The 21,121-nt window shown below is 40.1% G+C and overlaps 2 protein-coding genes and 1 non-coding gene across 5 annotated transcripts; 2 read left to right on the forward strand and 1 right to left on the reverse strand.

Moving 5' to 3' along the window:
- Window positions 1-140: 140 nt before the first annotated feature.
- Window positions 141-247, reverse strand: LOC148927400 (small nucleolar RNA R71). The gene has a single exon (XR_016129727.1). It is a non-coding gene; the product is annotated as a small nucleolar RNA R71 (small nucleolar RNA).
- An 11,355-nt stretch (window positions 248-11,602) lies between these two features.
- LOC148927401 (E3 ubiquitin-protein ligase RING1-like) lies at window positions 11,603-15,323 on the forward strand. Of its 3 annotated transcripts, none has more exons than XM_089070005.1 (2): window positions 11,603-12,701; window positions 15,029-15,323. In XM_089070005.1, the coding sequence occupies exon 1, from the start codon at window positions 11,710-11,712 to the stop codon at window positions 12,682-12,684; it is 975 nt and encodes a 324-aa protein (XP_088926131.1). In that variant the 5' UTR covers window positions 11,603-11,709; the 3' UTR covers window positions 12,685-12,701; window positions 15,029-15,323. The 3 variants fall into 3 exon arrangements, with proteins under 3 accessions (XP_088926131.1, XP_088926130.1, XP_088926132.1); XM_089070004.1 differs by lacking the exon at window positions 15,029-15,323 and adding an exon at window positions 13,675-14,190; XM_089070006.1 differs by lacking the exon at window positions 15,029-15,323 and adding an exon at window positions 13,679-14,190.
- A 425-nt stretch (window positions 15,324-15,748) lies between these two features.
- On the forward strand, window positions 15,749-18,175 carry LOC148927402 (2-oxoglutarate-dependent dioxygenase 19-like). The gene is made up of 3 exons (XM_089069919.1): window positions 15,749-16,199; window positions 16,670-16,997; window positions 17,751-18,175. Exons 1-3 carry the CDS (start codon window positions 15,766-15,768, stop codon window positions 17,982-17,984), a joined length of 996 nt encoding a protein of 331 aa, XP_088926045.1. The 5' UTR covers window positions 15,749-15,765; the 3' UTR covers window positions 17,985-18,175.
- The last annotated feature ends 2,946 nt before the right edge of the window (window positions 18,176-21,121 follow it).

The following is a 21,121-nucleotide window of genomic DNA, read 5'->3' on the forward strand; positions in this document are numbered from 1 at the left end:
TACGGGTAAGACTTTTTCCATTCTCATTGATTGATTCTGCTAAGGAGTGGTTTGAGTGTATGCCACCAGAAAAGGTCTCCACATGGAAGGACATCGTAGCTACCTTCCTCGACAAATACTACCCGCCAGGCACTATTTTGAAGCTCAAGAGTGAGATCTTTCAGTTTATACAAGGCCATGACGAGCCCCTCTATGAGGCATTTGCTCGTTTCAAAGCTCTTCTTCGAAAGTGCCCAAACCATGGTTTTTCCATAGACTATCAGGTAGGAATCCTCTATAATGGATTTAATGAAAAAATATGTGCTATGCTTGATTCAGGGGCAAATGGAGGATTTCTAAGAAAGACAGGAGAGGATGCCATGGCGGTGATCGAGGAGTTCGCCACCAACAGTCGGGGGTGGTCGAAGGAAAGGCATGCCACGAGAAGAGTAGCAGCCATAGAAGAGGCCGAAGAAAGTTCTTTTGCTAAGGAGCTAGCAGAACTTAGAGTCAGGATTGATCAAATGGACGTCTCGAGGAAGGAAGATCCAATTCCGGCAACTTCCATAGTGGCGGTCACGGCACCCGAAACTGCCGTGTCAACTGTGGAAGAAATCAACTACGTGCAAGGAGGCGGTCCCAGAAATTACAATAACAATTATCGCCCTAATCAGGGGGGCGGTAATTTCAATAATTATAATGGGAACCGTCCGCACCCAAATCTTTCTTATTCTAACAATAATTACTTGCAACCCCCTGCAGGATTTAATGTTAGCAAAGGAGGAGTGGTTGAGCCGATGAAGAAGGAAGACAAGTATGATCAAGGAATCACGAAGATTTTGGAAGTAATTACGCAAGATAGGAAGATTAATGACACCAAGATCGGAGTGGTCGAAGCAAGGATAAACAACCTCGAGCAAGGAATGAACACGATCTCGACAGCTATAACCAACATTACCACTCAAATGGAGCAAATTCAGAAGAAGTTAGATGAGGATAGAGCAAAGGCAGCAGCAAGAGTGGATGATATTAACAAGAAGTGGGTGGCGAAGCAGAAATCTGGGGACTGCCCAGTCGCCGGCGGACCGCCGCACACCCCGCAGCGGCCCGCCACTGAGACGACAGAGTCAACCACGCAGAAGGGGCTTGTTCGGAACAATGGAATTGTGCTCCCTTTCCAACCAAGGAGGAAGTTTAAACTCGAGGAGCAATTCAAACATTTTTTGAATATGTTTTGCAAAGTTCATACTAATATTCCCTTGGTCGAATCATTGCAGGAAATTCCAAAATATGCAAAACTTTTGAGGGAAGCGGTGATGAGAAAGAGGAAGCCGACCAAAGCCGACCTTAAACTACCGCATCATTGTAGCGAAATCATCCAAAAAGAGAGGGCAGTAAAGCAAAGGGATCCGGGCCAGTTCATTATAAGATGCCGGATTGGAGAAGGGAAAGTTGACAAAGCACTGTGCGACTTAGGATCGTCCATCAATCTCATGCCACTGAAGTACTACGAAAAGCTCAACATCGGGCCACTCAAATCTTCAGACGTAACACTCAGGTTGGCCGATAACTCGTCCATCAAGACTGTAGGTATGATTGAGGATGTCCTAGTTAAAGTTGATGATTTTATTTTTCCCGCCGACTTTATTGTGCTTGACATGAAAGTAGACAAGAACGTCCCTCTAATCTTAGGGAGAGATTTTCTTGCCACTTGCAAAGCTTTGATTGATGTAGGCCGTGGCGAGATCACAATCAGTGATAATCATAGTCAATCCACCTATAAGATTGAGAGCGAGATGCTAAAATTTGAGGAGGCAAAGCGGGCAAAAATGGAACAACAGTGCAGAGCAGTCATGGCTACCGACTTGACCAAGTCCAAAGATCCCTTTGAAGCGGAGGATCCTTCTACCTCCACTATCTACATTGTCAAAGAGGTAAGACATTCTTCTAAAAAGGGTGATGCTAATTCTTCTACATCTGCTCCACAGAAGAAGAAACAGAAGGGAAAGAAAACACCCAAAGAGGACCCCGAGATATACGTCATCAAAACCAAAGAGGGGAAGTACAAGTGGTGGAAGAAGCTAGGGACCAAGTTGCTCCCTATGCCAATTTTCAACACTCGAGTTTTTTATCCGCCCAACTAGTGGGCCACTTCAAGTCGAGCTAACGACTTTAAACAAAAGCGCTTATTGGGAGGCAACCCAATTTTCTTTTACTTATTTTTTTTCTCGTTTTTATTTATTTATTTATGTTCTGTTTAAAAAAAATAAAAATAAAAAAAAAATAAAAAATAAAAAAAAATATATACGGGTGGCGGTCGCCGCACTTAAAGCACGGCGGTCGCCACTCGTGTGTTAACATGTGCAGGAAGGATCGGGCCTAGGGCAGGCTTAGGGCGGGCCAGAGTAACCGCTGCACGGGCCGCGGCGGCCCGCCAGGATTGCTGTTTATGAAGGCCCGTGTGGCGGCCCGCCACGAGAGACGCGGCGGTCGCCACACGCAGTCCAGAGACAGGATTGCTCCATTAAAGGTATGTTTTCCATTCCTTTTTCCCATTCCTTCTCAAATTCTTTCCTTGCACACAACCCCCACCCATATAAATCACCAAATTCACACACCCACACTATCATTCTCTCAATTCTCTCCAAGTTTAGAGCTCTTCTTCTACAAATTCTCTCCACAAAAAGGTATGAATCCTAACTCAATTTCTGAGTTTTGCTTTACTTCTTCCATGGATTGTGCTTTATTTTGGGTGAATTGTTCGGTAGAATCTCTTAATTCATGATGGGGGATGATTATGTGTATGAATTTTTGAATTCTATGGTTTAAATTTTGCTTGGTTGGTGATTATTGAGTTGTGAATGATGATTCTCTCTTGGTTTTTAAAGTTTAAAAGTTGCAATCATGTTCATAGCATTGTGAGGCTATTATTACTTCCATGAATTGCAATATTTGTGATGTTGTAGAGATTGTTGGTTTTTATGGATATTTGGTTGATACGTCTCTGCATGGGGGATGAATTCACGTTGGGGGATGATTTGTTGTGTCCTAATTTTGTTGATTTTGCTTAACATGTTATTATGCTAAAAATTAGGATGCTATTTTACCCAAGCTTACATATAAGTTCTTATCTCTTGATTTTTACTTGGTTGAATGCAAGTTTGGGGGAACTTTTGATCTCCTACTTGTTGGTGCTCTTTTAAGAGTGTAATTTCTTTTGTAGGATAATGGGATCAAAAGGGAAACCGGAGAAAGCGAAGAACTATGGCATTAGCCTTGCCACGGAAGAGCAAAAGGCTATGTGGAAGAAAGTGTCGGCCCGAGAAACGGCACCTTCTAGATATCCCCACGATTACCACTCTCCAAACTTTGGGGATCATGGAGGATTTTTGGAAGTTGTGCGACGTGGGTGATGGGAATGGCCTCGTCTACATGTTCCAAAGGAAGTGGCCATCGTTTCGAAAGTATACTCTCGAATTCCTCAGCTCGCTAAAGGTCACTAAGGATCGCCGCCAAAATATTCCACTTAGCATCGATTTCCGCCTTGGGAACCGTTGGCACTCGCTCACCATGGAAGAGCTTAGTGGGATCTTCCATTGCTTCGACCCCAACCCCGAAGAGGACAATGAATATGAATTTTCCGAGGTTTGGGGGGCGATGACGAATGAGCAAGAGCATGCAGCGGGCTATGCCAAGTCTTCATCGATTCGCAACCCCGTCTTGAGGTACCTCCATCGTGCTATGACTCAGCTTATGTTTGCTCGTATCGATGGGGGAAGTGTCTCCCAAACGGAGCTCAACGTGATGTGGTGCCTACTCAACAAGAAGGGAATCGATTATGGGACCCTTTTTACTCACTATGTGGATAGGATCACGAAGAAAGACGGGGGCGTCATTTGTTGTGGGGGATTGATTACGGCAATTGGCGAACATTTGGAGGTCTCTTTTGCCGGTATGACGGAGGATGGTGGAGAAAGGTTTATCACCTATGAGGTGCTATTTTCGGTGGGGCTTTTGAAGACCGATTATTGGGGTCAAGGGTATTTTATGCAAGTAGCGGGGGATCACTTTCCCGTTCCACTCCCGCAATTGACCAAGGTCGATGTTTGGGCGAACCAAGCCAATTGGAAGCTCGACACACCCGCCCACCGGAGAGCTATCGAGGCTAACCCCGTCAATGGGGAATTTAGAAAGAGGAACATTCCCTCTCGCATTCCTCAATTTGAGCCCGATGAGGATTCCGCGTTTGATGCCGTTGATAACTATGAAGAGGGCGCGGAGCATTCACAAGCTCAAGGGAGTGAAGCACCGCCACCACCGCCACCCCAACCACGACGAGAAGAGGAAGAAGAAGAAGAGGAAGTGGAAGGACATCGCCGCCGGACAAGAACGAACCGCCGCCGCGGGAGGCCAAATCCGGGAGAGGAGTTTGAAGCCAACACCTCCGCCCAATTAGGAGAAATTTTCTCCTATATGCAAAACATGTCCAACACTTGGGACAATCGATGGGCGGAGCAACAAGCGGAGAATGCCTACAACCGCCAAGGGTGGACGGCTCAAGGCGATTGGCGCACGGCGGAGCAAGAATTTTGGGAGCAACAACGTTTGGAAGACGTTCATCGGCGTCAACAATATGAAGAGCTCCGAAGGATGGCCGCCGAAGCTAGAGAGGAACGAGAGACAATGAGGAGTGATATCACGTACCTCGTTGGAGCTTTCGAGGATCTTAGCGCCCGTTTCCCTCCACCTCCTCAAGATTGAAGAAGTCAAGCTCGATGACTTTAAATGAGCGTTTGTACCATGTTTTTGGATATTTATGAGACAATTTATTTCCTTGTCTTAAAAATTTTTGCTTTAATTTTAAGTATTTTTGGTTTTGGTTTAATTTTGTGCTTTGCAAAAATTTTCTCAGGATCTGACCTCTCCGTGGCGACCGCCGCAAGCGCTGCGGCGGTCCGCCACCTGAACGCTGGAAAGCATCTTTGACGTACGGCGACCGCCGAACAGCTGCGGCGGACCGCCACCTGGGCACAATTTTCCAGCGCGATTTTTTGAAATTCTTCGAATTTTCGCCCCGCTCAACCTCTACGCGAAATTTTTCAGGGTACGTTTTTTTTTTCCAGTAGTATACTCACGTCCCTACCGACTCTACAAACTTATTTTACACTTTGTTGTAAATAAGTTTGGGGGGATGAAGTGGTGGACCGTGAGTTTAGGGTTTTCTTTTTGTTTTTAGTTTGTTTTTCAAAATCCCGTAGGAGATTTTTGTGTTCTGAAAATGTTTTCTTGAATCCATGTCATGAACATAACATGAAGAACTTAGAAACACGCATGCTTAGGGACACATTAGACCGAGTTGCCAATGATATTATATTCCATCTATGTTTAAGTGTGGCTTAACGTTTTGATATGATGGTTTGGTGAAAAGGTGCATAATTAGTGAATTGCTTGTTCGCCTTGAATCGTGCTTATACCTTGTGAGATTTGAGCCTTAAATTCTTTCTTGTGTGATTTATCTGTATGCATGTATATGTTTCTAGAACTTGCTCCTAGTCTGCCTAAGTTTACATAGTGTTTAAGTTGATTTAGGAGGATGTTAGGCCGTCTTTTCTTAGCTACTTTTATATCCAAAATTTTCGACCCTCTCAAATTTTTCCTTTGGAGCCAATTTTGAGCCTTTAAGCCTTTTCTTTGGAAGCCAAAATAAATGGGGACAATTCCTTGGGTTGGTATAGTTTTTGTTATCTTCTTTTGTAAAGGAATTGGAGAGATAAGGAGAAAAGTTAGAGAAAAGTAGTGTGCTTAAATGTTGAAAAGTACAAGTTGTGAAATAGTAAAAAAAATTCAAAATATGTGCTTGATTCTAGAAAGGATGCTTATTAAAAAAGAGAAAGAAAGGTTGTGAAAAAAAAAATTCGAAGGATTGAAAGTAAGTTGAAGGAGAAAAATAAAGTGTTAGAAGTGCCTTAAGTTTTAGAAAAGTGGAGTCATCTTAACTCTACTTGGGATATTTTTGTATTTGAGTCACTTTTTAGCCAAATATTCCTCACCTACCAAAGAGCCTACGTTACAACCGAAAAGAAAGACCTTTCGGACTTTTGATGCTTAATCACATTGAGTAGATGAGGGATTAGACTTTGAGCAAGCCTATGGTAAACTTTGCATGATGCATGATTTGAGTGATATACACTTTACCTTTATACACTTTGAGAGTGAGAGAAAGAACACTTCCCATCTTTGGAAGTTTGCCACATGTGAGTGCTTGAATTCAAGGTGTTCCACGAGTTAGTAATGAAAGTGCACTATTAAGCCTTGCTTGATTTGATTGTGTTAATTCATGCTTAATCTATTCTTTCATCTTTTGAGGCAATTATGACGTCTAGTCCTTGTGCATTCCGTGCGTCTATTCTTGTGTCTTTAGTGTTTTGTTCGAGGACAAACAAAAATGTAAGTTTGGGGGAGTTGATACGCTCGGATTTTGCACTGTTTTAAGACCATTATTTGGTCCGTTTTTACTATCAAAATCACTCTACATGTCCATTATTTGCATATTTTATACATTTTGGTATTTTGACGTGTTTTGTGAGAAATGTGCATATTTGAGCCGAAAAGGGGAGTAAAAACGCATAGTCTGGAAATTTGGAGTCAGACGGCGACCAGCGACCGCCGCGAAGTTGTACGGCGACCGCCGGCGCCCGGCGGTCAGAGCCATGTGGCGGTCCGCCCCGGAAATTTACGCTAGGAGAAGAGTCTCGCCCGGCGACCGCCGGAGGACATGTGGCGGTCCGCCACCGAAGGGTCAGAGTCTCGGACTCCAACGCGGCGACCGCCGGCCAAGGTGCGGCGGCCCGCCGGAGAAAGGCGGCGAATCCGACCAGCCCTAGATTTGCTCCAAGACTTACCAAATTTTGAAGATCTTTTCCTTCTATGATGAGGAATAATTTTCCCCTATAAATAGGACCTCAAGCTTCATCAAAAGAGGAGAACACATTCATAGAGAAAGAGAGTTACTAATTGCAATATTCATAGAGATCAAAAGCTAGAGTACTTCAATTGTGCAAGGAGTTGGAGAAGGATTTCAAGAACATCAAGAACGACAAGGATTCTACCTACGGGTTTTATTTGCTTTAGTTTTATGTTCAAATTGTTTTCCTTTCAATCTATGTTTTTAGTTTATTCAATTATGTGTAACTAAACTCATAGGATTCTAGGGATGTGTTAGTAGCAACTTTGGTTATACAATTCCGTTTTCTATTTAATATCCGTTTTGTTTTTACGTTGTTTCTTCCCTAAGTTAATCATGATGCTTCGTAATTGAGTGACACAATTATGTATGATTTAATATAACTTGCTTCATAACTGTGACAGAGTTCTAGCGAGTTAGATCCACTTAGTAGACACTACAGTTAGCTTCCTTTAAAACGGCACTGTTAATTGAGAGTGAGGACTTTTCAAGGGTCTTAGGAGCTTTTTGGAGTTACGTATTAGGATTGACAACCCTAATGTTAGTAATCAACGTTTGTATCGCATGAGCATAAGCTAGGTGACTCGTCCTTTCAAAGTATTAACTGTGCTAGGGTATTGTAGTTTGGAATTTGTATAACCATAAAAGTGAAAGCACATCCCTGGAATTCCCTTATCTCTATACTTTTCTCTCCGTGATTTGCTTGCATTTAGTTGTTTACTGCTTTTAATATTTTCTGTTTTCAAAAATTTTCAAAAAAAATTCTTGTTTCTCCAGATAGTAATTGAGTTCTAGTAGGAGATAGACACTTTGTGTACGTCTTCCCCGTGTTCGATATCCGGTACTAACCTTTTGCTATACTATACCTACTCTGTATACTTGCAGGTATTTATAGTGCAAATAAAAAGTGCATCACCATGCTCTCTCAATTTTCTTTTACCTTACTCCATTAATCTTTCATCCTTTGAGAGGAAATTAAAGTTTAATCCGAGGATATTGAATAACCAAGCCTCTACTTTGTTTCTACCGATTGTTTTTCTCTAAAAAGGTATTTTGTTTATGAGTTCTTCTTTTTCTTCTTTCTAACCGATTAATCGGTCTTCTTGAACCCTCATGCATCTTAGTTGAGTGAAAGTGGGATAAAAGGGATGTGGGAATATGTTCATGTGTGTGTGTGTGGCGTGTGTGCCGTGTGTGCGTGTGTGTGTGTGGCGTGTGTGTGTGTCGTGTGGTGTGTGTGTGTTGTGATGTGTAGAGTGTGTTTGATGGTTAAATATTCTTGTGTGATAAACATGATCTTGATTAATTAATAATGATAAGATAAGTCAATGGAAAAAGGGAAAAGAGGTTTTGAGACATGCATGAGTAAGAGTAGTATTGAACCTAATTTGTGATATGTGCCTATGTGATTAAAAGGTGAAACTTCGGTTGCGAAGCCGGATAACGGAAAAGCGAAACTACTTGAAAACTAAGCAGGGTGGGCTTTACTCTAAAAACTCTCTTACATTTTTATCTAAATGTTGTTTGGTGTTATAAGGGTGGTTTAACTGTTATGCCATGCCTATGTTTGTTTTTAATGTGATATCTGATATGCTTATACGAATTCGGGTCTGAGTATGGGCCGCAAGCCCTACCAGGTTGTGTACACGATGGGATCGGGAGCCGTCCTTGCTAGTCGGCCGGTCTCATGGGCGAAAAGTGTGGCCACACTTTCGTCGCACCATGAAATGTTATGATTGTTATTTTGATGAGAAAATGGGGGATTATTTTGACTGGCCAGTCTATGAAAATATATTTTGTGATACTCGTGATATTTCTTTTATAACTGCTTAAAACTCGAGTTCACTTGGTAAGGGTGTCATAACTTATAAAACGTTTTGGCAATGAGCTCAATGAGTATTTCAAAATACTCAGCCCTGCATGTGTTTTCCTTATGTGCAGGTTGAACGATGACGAGTGGTAGTGGGTGTTGAGCTGGTTAATTAATTAAGAATGGTGGTTATGAACTTCAAGTATAGTTGTGTCTTCATACATAGCTATTCTTTCTCTTGGTCGTCTTCTGCTGAATTATTGATACACTTTGGCCCCGTTTGTTTGACGGGAAAGTAATGTTAATAGGGAAAATGAATTCTGGGATTATGATTTCTAGGATTTTGATTTTTGAAAATATGATTCCTGAGAATATGATTACTGGGAATATGATTGTTAGGAATATGATTCTCGAGAAATATGAATAATGTGTTTGGTAAGGAATATGATTCTCGAGAAATATGAATAATGTGTTTGGTAACATATCGGGATTATTCTGAAACCAATATTTATATTAAATACATCAAAAACCTAGAAATATACAATGCACTGAGACGAGGTATTTGTCTGTTGCATTATCACAATTTATATAGACTTTGCTTCTACACAAGAGTAATCATTTTTAAAATAACAGATTAATAGGGATGATGCATCAGATTTGTTTAATTAATTAGTGGACTTTGTTCATTTCGTATGGATTGATAATCCTTTCTCTGTGAGATTGGTGTATAATAAACTCTTAAAAAAAGTAGTAATAGTAGTTTTCTCCATAGCTCTCAACTTTACTATATAAAAAACCAGCAATCGGCAACTAATTTTGAGAACAAGAAGATTTCAGTAATAGAGAATAGAAATATATCAACTAATAATTAAAGTTACCAATAATTTTGCTGAAGATTGTAGACTATGGGAACTGGGAAAAATAGTTATGGAGAAATAGATAGAAAGAGAGATGAATGAGAAAGGGTTAGAAGTAAATAAAACACGTTCCAAGAGAGAGAAATGAGATATTAGAGGAGAAGTGGAAGAGAACCGTTTTTTTTAATACGGGGAAAAAGAATACTAAGGTTTATTAGAGGAAAAAGAATCCTTAAATTAGTACATAACTTTCTCTTATTTTAGGAATTAGATTTCTTTCCTTATTTTCTTATAATTTCATCAAACACAGTAATTTAATAATGGGGAATTATATTACTTTCCACATTTTTACCAAACACAAGAATTTAACAAATGGGAATCAGATTACTTTTCCGGTCCACAATCCATGTCGAACAAACATGCCCTTTGGGATTTGTTTTTGAAACCTTTGCATCTTGCCTTCGGTTTGAGGCCTTAGCCTTTTCTTGTGATTTTGCCTTGGATATTCCGTCGTACTCTTAAGATATTTTTGATCGTCATTTATGATACCTCTCTTTTCTTTCAAATTCCTATGTTAAGTTATGGTTTTAAATAATCTGATATTTCTTTCAAATCTTTTGGCCAAGGCTCTTTAAATGAAACTCTAGCCTATGTTTACTTTTTTAGAGTCGGTTTTGGGTAGCAGCCGCTGCATTTATTGTACCCTAGGAGGGCGGGCTGTTACACAATCGGTTTGGCCTTCGGTCCCACCGAAGGAACCGAACTCAAGTGCAATATAATACATTAAGTAATAAGTCATGAAATCATAAGGACAAAAACCATGATTCTATTCCATCATCAAAAATCAAAATTCCAACAAAGTCTACAAAACTAAGTCCAAAACCAATATATAAACCAACATCATTCATCAAACTAATTTTTACTTTTGTAAAACCAAAATAATAAAGTTAAAACAATATATATAAAAATTAAAATATTTAGAAAATAATGGTTATTCTGTTCTAACCTTTCGGTTCTTGGTTAGAACCGGAACTGAGATTAACTTAAATTTAATAATCGGAACCGAACCTTAACCTTATTTTTTCAGTTCTCGGTTAACTGAAAACCGAAAAAATAAGATTCGATTCTCGGTTAACTAAGAACCGATAACTGTTTTCCCATGCCTATTAATATATGTTTCTCCTACTATAAATTGGCCTTAGTTCGACTCATCTAGATTAGAGTGTATTAATATTTATAAGCATAGTTGTTAATAATAATCTTATTTTTTAAAAGGTAGAATTTTCTACCTAAAACTAAAAATTCTCTTAAAAATATTTCGTCTATTACTTAAATGTTGTTTTTATTGCTCGCAGGATAGTACATGATATATATGTATAGAAGATTTCAATTAGACTTTATAAAACAATTATCTAAATCACATATGGTCCATTTCCACTATTGTGAGTATATTCATAAAGAAGTTGTGATTTGGCCAAATATCCTTACTTGAAGATTATTTATTGTCGTACATCGCATATTATAATGCTAAACATTTTTGGATAAAGGGGTATTAGCCGGTATTGGATATTATAATGCTAGATAATCTACCCCGCTAATTTGGTTTATGCAAACGTACGATTACGTATGAAAACTAATCACTCAAGTTCGTTTCTAGGTGACCAACCAGATTTGCTTTCACGCATGCTCTGTCTCACAAAGTCACAATCTTTCCCACTAAAATAATTTCATTCAAATCTATATTATCATGTGTCATAACATGATTATCATTTATAACACAAATTTTAGATTTTTAATCCCCCATTATTAGACTAATCAATCAAAACTAAAATATTCCAAAAATTATGATTCTAATTATGTGTTATTATTATACTCTCTAGAGTGCAAAGTTAATAGTTTAGAGAGCATTAAAAAAAAACAAACGAAACCGGGCCAAAAAGTGGGCTAAAATCGGGTCGACTATATCTCTCCTGCGAGTTTAAACTTTAAACCACACAGTGAAGTCAACAGAAAGAAAATCAACGCTGCAATCTTGTTTGTAACGCAATAATCCTCTCTCGATCTATGAATTCCTTGGGTATGATTCTCTCTCTCTAATAATGGTGATGGCCTTCCTTCACAGGAAACTGCTGGATGAATGGTTTTGCCAGACCTTCTGTGTTGACCCTGAGAACATCAACGCTTGCCAGGAAAGCTGCAAACAATCGTCCCTTCAATCCCCACCGCCGCCTCCGCCGCCGCCCCTCATCGCTCCACACAAACCCCCGCTCTCCCACGCCCTCACCGCCTCCCTCGTCGTCCTCTCCACCGCCTTCTTCCTCTTCACCTGCTACACCATCTACAAATTCTACACCGCCTACGCCAACTCTCCGCCGCGGCGCGATCCCGAAGAAGAAGACGGCGGCGGCGATTTTGTCGATGAAGAAGATGTGGTTGTTGACCACCCCATCTGGTACATCCGCACGATCGGGCTGCAGCAGTCGGTGATCAGCGCGATCACGATCGTGAAATACAAGAGCGGCGACGGCCTCGTCGAGGGGACCGACTGCGCCGTCTGCCTCAGCGAGTTTCAGGAAGATGAGACGCTCCGATTGCTCCCCAAGTGCAGCCACGCCTTCCACATCCCCTGCATCGACACGTGGCTCGCCTCCCACACTAATTGCCCCATGTGCCGGGCCGGAATCGTCTCCACCCACGACCCGATCGATCATCACTCGGGCCGGGCGCTGGATGTTTCAAACGAAATTGAGGGCGATCAAATTGTGATCGAATTGGGGGAAACTGTTGAAGAAGGGGAGTGCAAAATTGAGTTGGATGGGGCGCAGCCGGTTAGGAGGTCGGTGTCGATGGACTCTTTGTCGGCGTCGATGATCAGCGCGGCTGTGGCTAACGCATTTCCGCGGCAGTGTGATAAGAATTCAAAAGCGAAGGTAGGAGATGTGGGGATCCGGGCGGGATCATCGTCGTCGGTGAAGAGGTCAGCTTCGTGTAATGCGAAGGTGTTTCTGTCGAGGTACAGCAGTAGCCGGAGATGGGAAGTTTTGAGAAGAGAGAGAGGTGTAGTCGAAGAGTAGGCCTCTCTTTACAAAATGTAAGTAAAAGTTTTGGATTTTGTTTTCTCAATTGCAATCGTTTGTTTGTATTCTCTGATGCTCTGTTTGTTTACATTCTGATTGAGATTTTTACATTTGATATACCAAGATTGAAAATGTTAAGTTATTTGGTTGTTATGATATGTTTCAACCAGATTTATCTTAATTTTGTGTTTGGAGTGAATGAAATTATGAGTTATTTGTGTTTTTAATAGTTAGATAAAATTGTAAGTTATGCTATTTAGATGTATGGTATACCATAAATCACACATAAGAAAAATAGTCATGATAATTTAAATAGGGTAAATAGAAACATTTAAACATCATGCAAGGCTTAAATGCAATGATATAGATAACCCATTTGTCTCTAATAGCTACTGATATCATGTAAAGCAAACCCCAAACCCAAGGAAAATATGATAAAAGACGTGTTGACGGTGATAGAAATTCATGGATTTTATCTTAAAACCAATTGGTGATAGGAGGAGAGGTCCATAAATTCTCTTTGTACACAAATGTAAGATAGTTGTAATATACCATCAGACAGCACATCAATCTAAAACCATTGAGTAGAGGAATGACTTACACCTAATCTGCTCTGCCTCAAACATGAGTTGGTCGAGTGGAATTTCTTGAAAGAGTAAAGGTCCTTTTTGGTCCTTAACATATGACGATTTTTTGATTTTAGTCCATAACATTATCTTTTGAATTTTTTGGTCCTTAACTAATAAAAAACGATCACATTTGGTCCGAAATGGACGGAGCCGTTAAAAAATAACGGTCAATGAAACTTGATTTAATTTTGACCAAATTAAGACTTTTAAAAATTAGATTTCTTTTTCTTTTTCAAATAAATTCTATTTTTTATTTAAATTAGTTTTATTAAAAGGATTTGGTTCTATCATTTAAAAACCCTAGAATTCCTTTTTCATCTTCCATCTTCTTCATCGTTTCGTTTCATCTTCCATCAAGTAAGCTCAACTCTCCAACCATGGACCGTTCGAACTACAGTAGAGAGACCGGTGGGAGTGGCGGTGGACTTGACCTCCGATTCCGGCACGAATTTTGCCATTGCAAGAATCGGGCTTCACTCTGAATTGTCAACACCTGTGGAAAACCAACAAGGGGGAAGCTATACTTTGTTTTTGAGAGATATGATTGCCAATTTTTAAAGTGGTGTGAGCCAATCGACAGTTGATTTGTATGTAAATCGCCACCGCAAACTACGGAGGAATCTCCGGCGAGAACCTCACTCCGATTCGCCGGCAAAAACTAAGCTGGGAGATGGAGGCGATTGGTTTTTCGCTGGTTTGCAAATTGGGAGATGGAGGCGAAATCGCAATTGGGAGAAGTGGAAGATTTCACGATTTCCTCTTTCTTTTGTTATATTATTTTCATCTTAATTTTATTTTGTAGTAGTTATTATTATTATTTACTTAAAATTTTGTAATTTTTCAGATTTTGATTAATTAGATATTAGACATTAATTAAATATAATTAAAACTCCTAATCTGGTCAAAATTAAATTAAGTTTCGTTGACCGTTAATTTTTAACGGCTCCATCCATTTCGGACCAAATGTGATCGATTTTTATTTGTTAAGGACCAAATAATTCAAAAGATAATTTTATGGACCAAAATCAAAAAATCGTCATATGTTAAGGACCAAAAAGGGACTTTAGTCTTCTTGAAATTGTGCAGCAAGTTGTTGGTCCTCAAGAGACAGGCCCATAGAAACAAAAGGCTTTGATTGAAGCATTTCCAGTTCTAAATTCAGTATCAACGGTCAGATTAACTACAATTAATCATGGCATACCACAGGATCTGGTGGACGGAGGGAGTATTAATATAAGAGAGAATTCTCTATATTATTCTCAGTTAATTACAATTTCTCAACTTTAACAATTGATTACTATATTTTTCCAAAACGACTAAAAAAAAGGCTTGGAACAAAAGCAATATTAGTTTTATATCCCTCTGTCCATTACATATTTACATGTGACACATTTATTTTGGATAGAAGTTTTTAGGTAGTGGTATTTAGTGGTTAAATGAAGAGAGAATAAAATAGGAGTGAGAAAATATGAGTGTAATGAGTTAGTAGAAAGCATAGTCCATTTATCAAAAATTGGATAAAAATAAAGCAACTGTAGACATTATTTCGTGGACGGACCGAAATGACAAATATGAATATTATTTCGTGGACGGAGGGAGTATTAATAGTTGCTGGCATTAATTATACCGGTCCTAAAACTGGATTTGGAAAATGGATCAATTGAAATCAGCTTCAACCAATGAGCCCTAACCAAGTCCATTTCTTTTTACAGATGGGCCGGGCTTAGATCGTCACATGCATACCGAGTCTGGGTCATGCTCGGTTGGATCGGCTCAGCCCAGTTAAAATTTTATCCCAAAGTCAACAGACATGTTCTATAACCTGACAGAAATGTAGCCCATAAACTTATCTTCCAGCTAGTTCTATCATTACACCTTGTTTGTTTTCATTTGCCAAGATATCAATCAGATGCTTCTCACCTCGCTGCATTATTAAAGTGAACACACGAGTTTGAGACCTTGTTTGTTTTCATTTGCCAAGATATTAATCAGATGCTTCCCCCCTCACTGTATTATTAAAAGTGCACACACAAGTTTGAGACCTTGTTTGTTTTCATTTGCCAAGATATTAATCAGATGCTTCCCCCCTCACTGTATTATTAAAAGTGCACACACAAGTTTGAGACCTTGTTTGTTTTCATTTGCCAAGATATTAATCAGATGCTTCTCCCCTCACTGTATTATTAAAAGTGCACACACAAGTTTGAGAGTTGAGACACTTGCTGAGAAACAGTAAATCAAGTAGGCAACTACCATGACAAATAGACAATAACTCCAAATGATAAAAATAAAAATTTAATTAATGATAGTATAGTAGCCAAACTTGACCCGTATTTAATATTTTGTCGCAATCATTCAACTTGCCTAAAAACAACTTGTTATTAGTTGTTTGCATCTTAGTTGCTTACTATAAAAGGACATAAAAATAAATGTGCATGGATAACCCAAAATGGCACCAACAGTCACAAGCGTGAGACATCTAGCACATCTTAGCTCTATCCCTTCCAACTACGCCCACAATGCCCAAACCAAAGCCTTGGATGCCGGTGATTCAATCCCGGTCGTCGATCTCTCGCTTCTCGCCTCCGGAGACGCTGGAGCCATCCGGGATCTGGACAGCGCCTGCCGGGAGTGGGGCTTCTTCATGATAGTAAATCATGGCATACCACAGGATCTGGTGGACGGCGTGCTGGAGGCTACGCGCGAATTCTTCGACCTCCCGGAGGAGGAGAAGCCGGAATTCCAGCCTAAAGATGTGCTAACTCCGGTGAGGTATGGCACCAGCTTCAACACTGAGAAAGAGGACGTCTTCTGCTGGAGAGATTTCTTGAAGGTGTTTGTGCATCCCAAATTCAATTGTCCCGACAAACCCGAATCTCTCAGGTCAGTTTAAATTAAACCTTGTTGTTTTAGTTAATGATTAGTGTAACATTATTTATACTCCATCAGTCCACCATTTAAAAAGTCATTTTGCTATTTTCACCTGTCCACAATTTATAAAACCATTTATAGTAATTTATTCCACTTTTAATATGCGGACTTCATATTTAAGTAGCTTTTACAATCACAATCCATTCTAAAACTAATATTGTATTACTAAAACTGAGTTCATATTCCATTCACTTTCTCCTTTTACTTTTCTTCACAAAGTCAACCAATTCTTTAAAACCTGTTACGAATCAAAAAGACCGTTTAACTGATTGACTGAGGGAGTAGTAAAACACATTTTAATAGCATTAAATGTTAATAAGTGTGTAATTTTGCAAATAATTCCAAATGTCAAATGCAAGTATAAACAAGGAGCATCTTTTTTTAAAAAAATCATGAAATTAATTGTATCGTTTTAATTATAGAGAGAAATTAGTAGAATATTGTGAGAGATGCCGGGAGGTGGTGAGAGCATTGTTGAGGGCGGTGTCGGGGAGCCTAGGGCTTGAAGAAGGCGAGGCGGAGGCGGCGCTAGGCATGGCCTCGACTCTGCAGATTTTCATCGCGAACTTGTATCCGCGGTGTCCGGATCCTGACGCGGCGATGGGGATGCCGGCGCATTCCGACCACGGCCTCTTCACGCTTCTCGTAGAGAACGGCGTCGGCGGGCTGCAGATACAGCACGATGGGAGGTGGATTAATGTTAAAGCTCGACCCGGATCTATCTTGGTTAACACCGGTGATCACCTTCAGGTACTTTATCATCCCCTTACGTTTCGAGAGTTCAAAATGATAGTTACTCCATATAGTATTTCAAAATATTATATTGGTAAAATAAAATATAAACAGATTTATAATCTTTATTTTTTCATTCAACTTTTAAATACTACTAGTATTAATTTCGATGTCTAAATGAAACGTCTCAAATAACTTGAGACAAAGAGATCTAGTATTTGTTTCGTGGTAAGGAGCATTGCAATGGTTAATTATAAATAAGATAAGATTAATTTATGATTAAAATTCATTTTAGCCGTAGGGAGCTAAGACAGATTTCGAAGTATATGATTCAGTGAATAGAAACTATTTGCAACCTAAAGAGCACGAACATGACATGAAATAAAAAGAAAAAGTTAATAGTGTTTTTTTAAGGCTGGAAAGGGCAAAATTGAGGAACAAATAGTGAGATGAGTTATCAATCCTACCATTAAATATATTATTTAACCTACGAAGTACAGCCAATATGCATCATCTATTACGCGAAGATATTTTTGCAATTTTGAATAAGAAGTAAAATTGGAATTTCACAACATCATCATGTGAACTATGAAGTGGAGTAATACATATTGGAGAGGACCGATGCCATAATTGAAAATTAGGCCCACAGCCGGCTGCAGCAGGTGGTTGTGAATTACTAATTTATCTGAATAGCAATTTTTTGTCTTTATAATAAATCATATGCGTCACTGCATGCGTACGTGCGTTGTGTATTTACATATATTTATTCAGATATTCAGCAATGGGATATACAAGAGCGTGTTGCACCGGGCTGTTGTCAACGGTGAGAAGACGAGGATCTCGGTGGCAATGGCGAACGGGCCGTCACGCGATGCGGTGGTTGAAGCTCAAGGCTGCGCGCGGCCGGCGTATGCTCCGGTCAAGTACGGGGATTATATACTGGCACAACAGAGTAACCAGCTCAATGGGAAATCCATTCTCAAAAGTGTTCGCATTGACGATTAGTGATAATCCATTTCCCTTGAGGCTCATCCAAATCTGAAAATTTTGACTAATAAACTGTTACTAGTTATTTTTTACTGTCTCTGAATTGGATTATTTACTCAAATTGGAGCAATAGCAGTCCTATAACTCTGTCCATCTTCAATTTTCCTCTGCCTCGTCGGTGTTTTATTTTAAAGCCCAATTACATGCAATAGTGTTCTAAATTCTGCCTTTTAAATCCACATATCCCTATTTTCACCACTATTTTTATTTTTTTAATAGTGTTAACAAATTAAATAGTGTTAACGTTACTCATCCACATGCAATAGTGTTAACAAATTAAACAAAATGGCAAAATAATTCAGATTTAAGAGCACGATGTGAAAAAACTACAACGAGAAATAAACTAAAAAAAAAGGTACAACGAGAAACAAACTAAAAAAAGATACAACAAGAAACAAACTAAAAAAAGGTACAAATAAGCTTCAATGGTTACGTGACCAAATTTCTTCAATCATATCGATGCATGGTCGGTTGAACGTGACTCATCCACCTTCATCCTCAATTATCATGTTATGCATGATGATGCATGCATGCATAAATGTCTCATTCGTTGGGAAAGTGATCGACTTCGAAAATATGGGTTACTTCAAGTATATGTCATTAGCCAAGTTGTACCCCTTACGATACAATTGGCTATCGACAGTGAAGTTGATGGTCGGGCCTCTTCCATGGCATAGTTCAACCTTTGTTGAAGAGAGGCGATGAGTTCAAGACATTGATTTCGTTGTTTAACCTGACCACACCGAAGTAAGCACACCATATCTAAAGCCATTGGTTTGATGGGGATTATGCAGCGGAAGAGTGCATAAACAAACGAATCCTAAATGATCTATTAGGGATTAAGTGATTAAATTAATTTTCTTGCAATTTATGACGGTCAGACCATCCCATAACAAACGGATCCTTAAGCATCTATTCAAGCGAGTAAGTGATTAAATCAATTTTTTTCATGCAATTTTTGATGGTCAGGCCATCCCATAGCTCCTTGGATGTTGCGTACTGAAAGACGTCATTAACAAGATCAACTTCGGTGGTGTTAATGATCTAGTTGAATACGCAAATACTAATTATAATTATCATTATTGAAATATAAAAATACTAAAAAATACTACTAATTAGAATTATCATTATGCTACATAAATACTTTATATTAAAATGACAATATGTTGGCATGCCAAAATGCAGCATGTTTAATTAGGATTAAGTGCAGAGTTTAGCAAAGTTCTTTTTTCTTTTCTTTTTTTTTCTCATTCAATTTTCTGATCATTCATTTTATTCCTTTAAATACTAAAAAAATACTCCTATTATTTATAATTATCATTATGCTACATACTTTATATAAACATTATCTCTAAAAACCCTCCCATTTAATACATCTTTATAAATCAAAATTCGACTCATTTAATTTTTGTATAATTTTAAATATTTAAATGATTACAAATAGCTAGAGATTTGATTTTTATATAATTTGTTAAATTTAAAAGTGTCAAATTAATTTTTTTAAGATACTATAAACAAACAAAATATATAAAACAAAATAAATATACTACTAAACATAGATTAAACGAAAATGGTGTTTAGAGCATCCACTATAGGAGAGCCGCGACTCGTGGCTCGGGCGTGGCCCGGCCGCGGCTCCCTATAGTGACTAGGCCGCGGCGCTTGGGCGTGAGCCGCAGCGGTCCTATTGCAGCGGCTCCCCCATTTTCTGATTTTTTTTTTAATTTTCAAAAATATTTCTATATATACCTAAAATTCAGCCCTTATTTTTACTCTACTCTCACACACAATTTACCCTATTCCTTTCAATTTAAATTTTTGTGAAATGCAAGTCGGAGACGATCCCGACTATGGAGATTCGGGACAAGGGAGCTTTCCACCTCCCCAACATTGGAGATCAAGTCCCACCCCTCCTCCATCCCAGATGTGGAGTCCGCCATAGACGGCGCCGTGGCAACAAACACCCCAAAACCAGGGTCAGTCCCCGGCTTATCAGCAGAGATATGCGGGTCGTACCCAACCGGGGACGGGACTACCAACCCAACATGGACGCGATAAACTTCCTGTCCCAATTCCAATCCTCCCCATTCCACGAGAGCGCCACTCGCGCGGCCAGGCCGCGGCGCTTGGGCGTGAGCCGCGACGGTCCTATTGCAGTGGCCACGGGCCGCGGCTGAGCCGCGGCCCCCCTATTTTCTGATTTTTTTTTTAATTTTCGAAAATATTTCTATATATACCTAAAATTCAACTCTTATTTTTACTCTACTCTCGCACACAATTTACCCTATTCCTTTCAATTTAAATTTTTGTGAAATGCAAGGCGGAGGCGATCCCAACTATGGAGATTCGGGACATGGGAGCTTTCCACCACCAGGGTCAGTCCCCGGCTTATCAGCAGAGATATACGGGTCGTACCCAACCGGGGACGGGCGACTACCAACCCAACATGGACGCGATAAACTTCCTGTCCCAATTCCAATCCTCCCCATTCCAGTGCAGTCAATCTCCACTTGATGAATCTGATAAATTCACATGGGAACAATTGATGGGGTCGCCTGAGACCCCGACGCCCGGTCGTGTAGAGACGGGAAGAGGAGGCGGTGGAAGAAGCAGCGGGCGAAGTGGCAGCGGCACCGGCGGGCGAAGCGGCGGCGGCGGCGACGACGGGCAGCAAGGCGGCCGCGGTGGTCGCGGAGAAGGCGATGGCGGCGGCGGGCATCAAGGCGGTCGCGGTGGTCGCGGAGAAGGCGATGGCGGTGGTGGTCGACGAGGGTTTCTGTACACAGACAATGAGTACGTTGCTATTGCTAGGTCATGGGACGCGGTGACGACAGATGCCATAGTTGGCACAGATCAGACCGACTTATGCTTCTGGCGAAAAGTCCTGGTGGTGTACAATGAATTCAGACCGCCGGGGAGCGTCGACCGTACACCCGACCAGATTCGAAAGAAGTTCGGCAAGATCACTACAGCTCTCCGGAAGTTCATTGGTATATACGAGAACCAAATGCGCACTGCTGAGAGTGGCCGCAGCGAAGTCGACATAAAATCGCTGTCGATGCAGTTGTTCAATGTGCAAGAGGGCAAGAAGTTTA

The sequence above is a fragment of the Salvia hispanica genome, chromosome 4, assembly GCF_029641045.1.
Source record: "Salvia hispanica isolate PSC_SH4W2 chromosome 4, Shi_PSC_v1, whole genome shotgun sequence".
NCBI lineage: Eukaryota > Viridiplantae > Streptophyta > Magnoliopsida > Lamiales > Lamiaceae > Salvia > Salvia hispanica.

What these genes read in the sequence shown, in the direction of transcription:
- LOC148927401 (XM_089070005.1), top strand. Translation starts at nt 11,710, where the DNA reads ATGGTGATGGCCTTCCTTCACAGGAAACTGCTGGATGAATGGTTTTGC.
- LOC148927402 (XM_089069919.1), top strand. Translation starts at nt 15,766, where the DNA reads ATGGCACCAACAGTCACAAGCGTGAGACATCTAGCACATCTTAGCTCT. An exon ending in GACAAACCCGAATCTCTCAG is followed by an intron (nt 16,200 to 16,669) that starts GTCAGTTTAAAT and finishes TTTTAATTATAG; the next exon opens with AGAGAAATTAGTAGAATATT. An exon ending in ACACCGGTGATCACCTTCAG is followed by an intron (nt 16,998 to 17,750) that starts GTACTTTATCAT and finishes ATATTTATTCAG; the next exon opens with ATATTCAGCAATGGGATATA.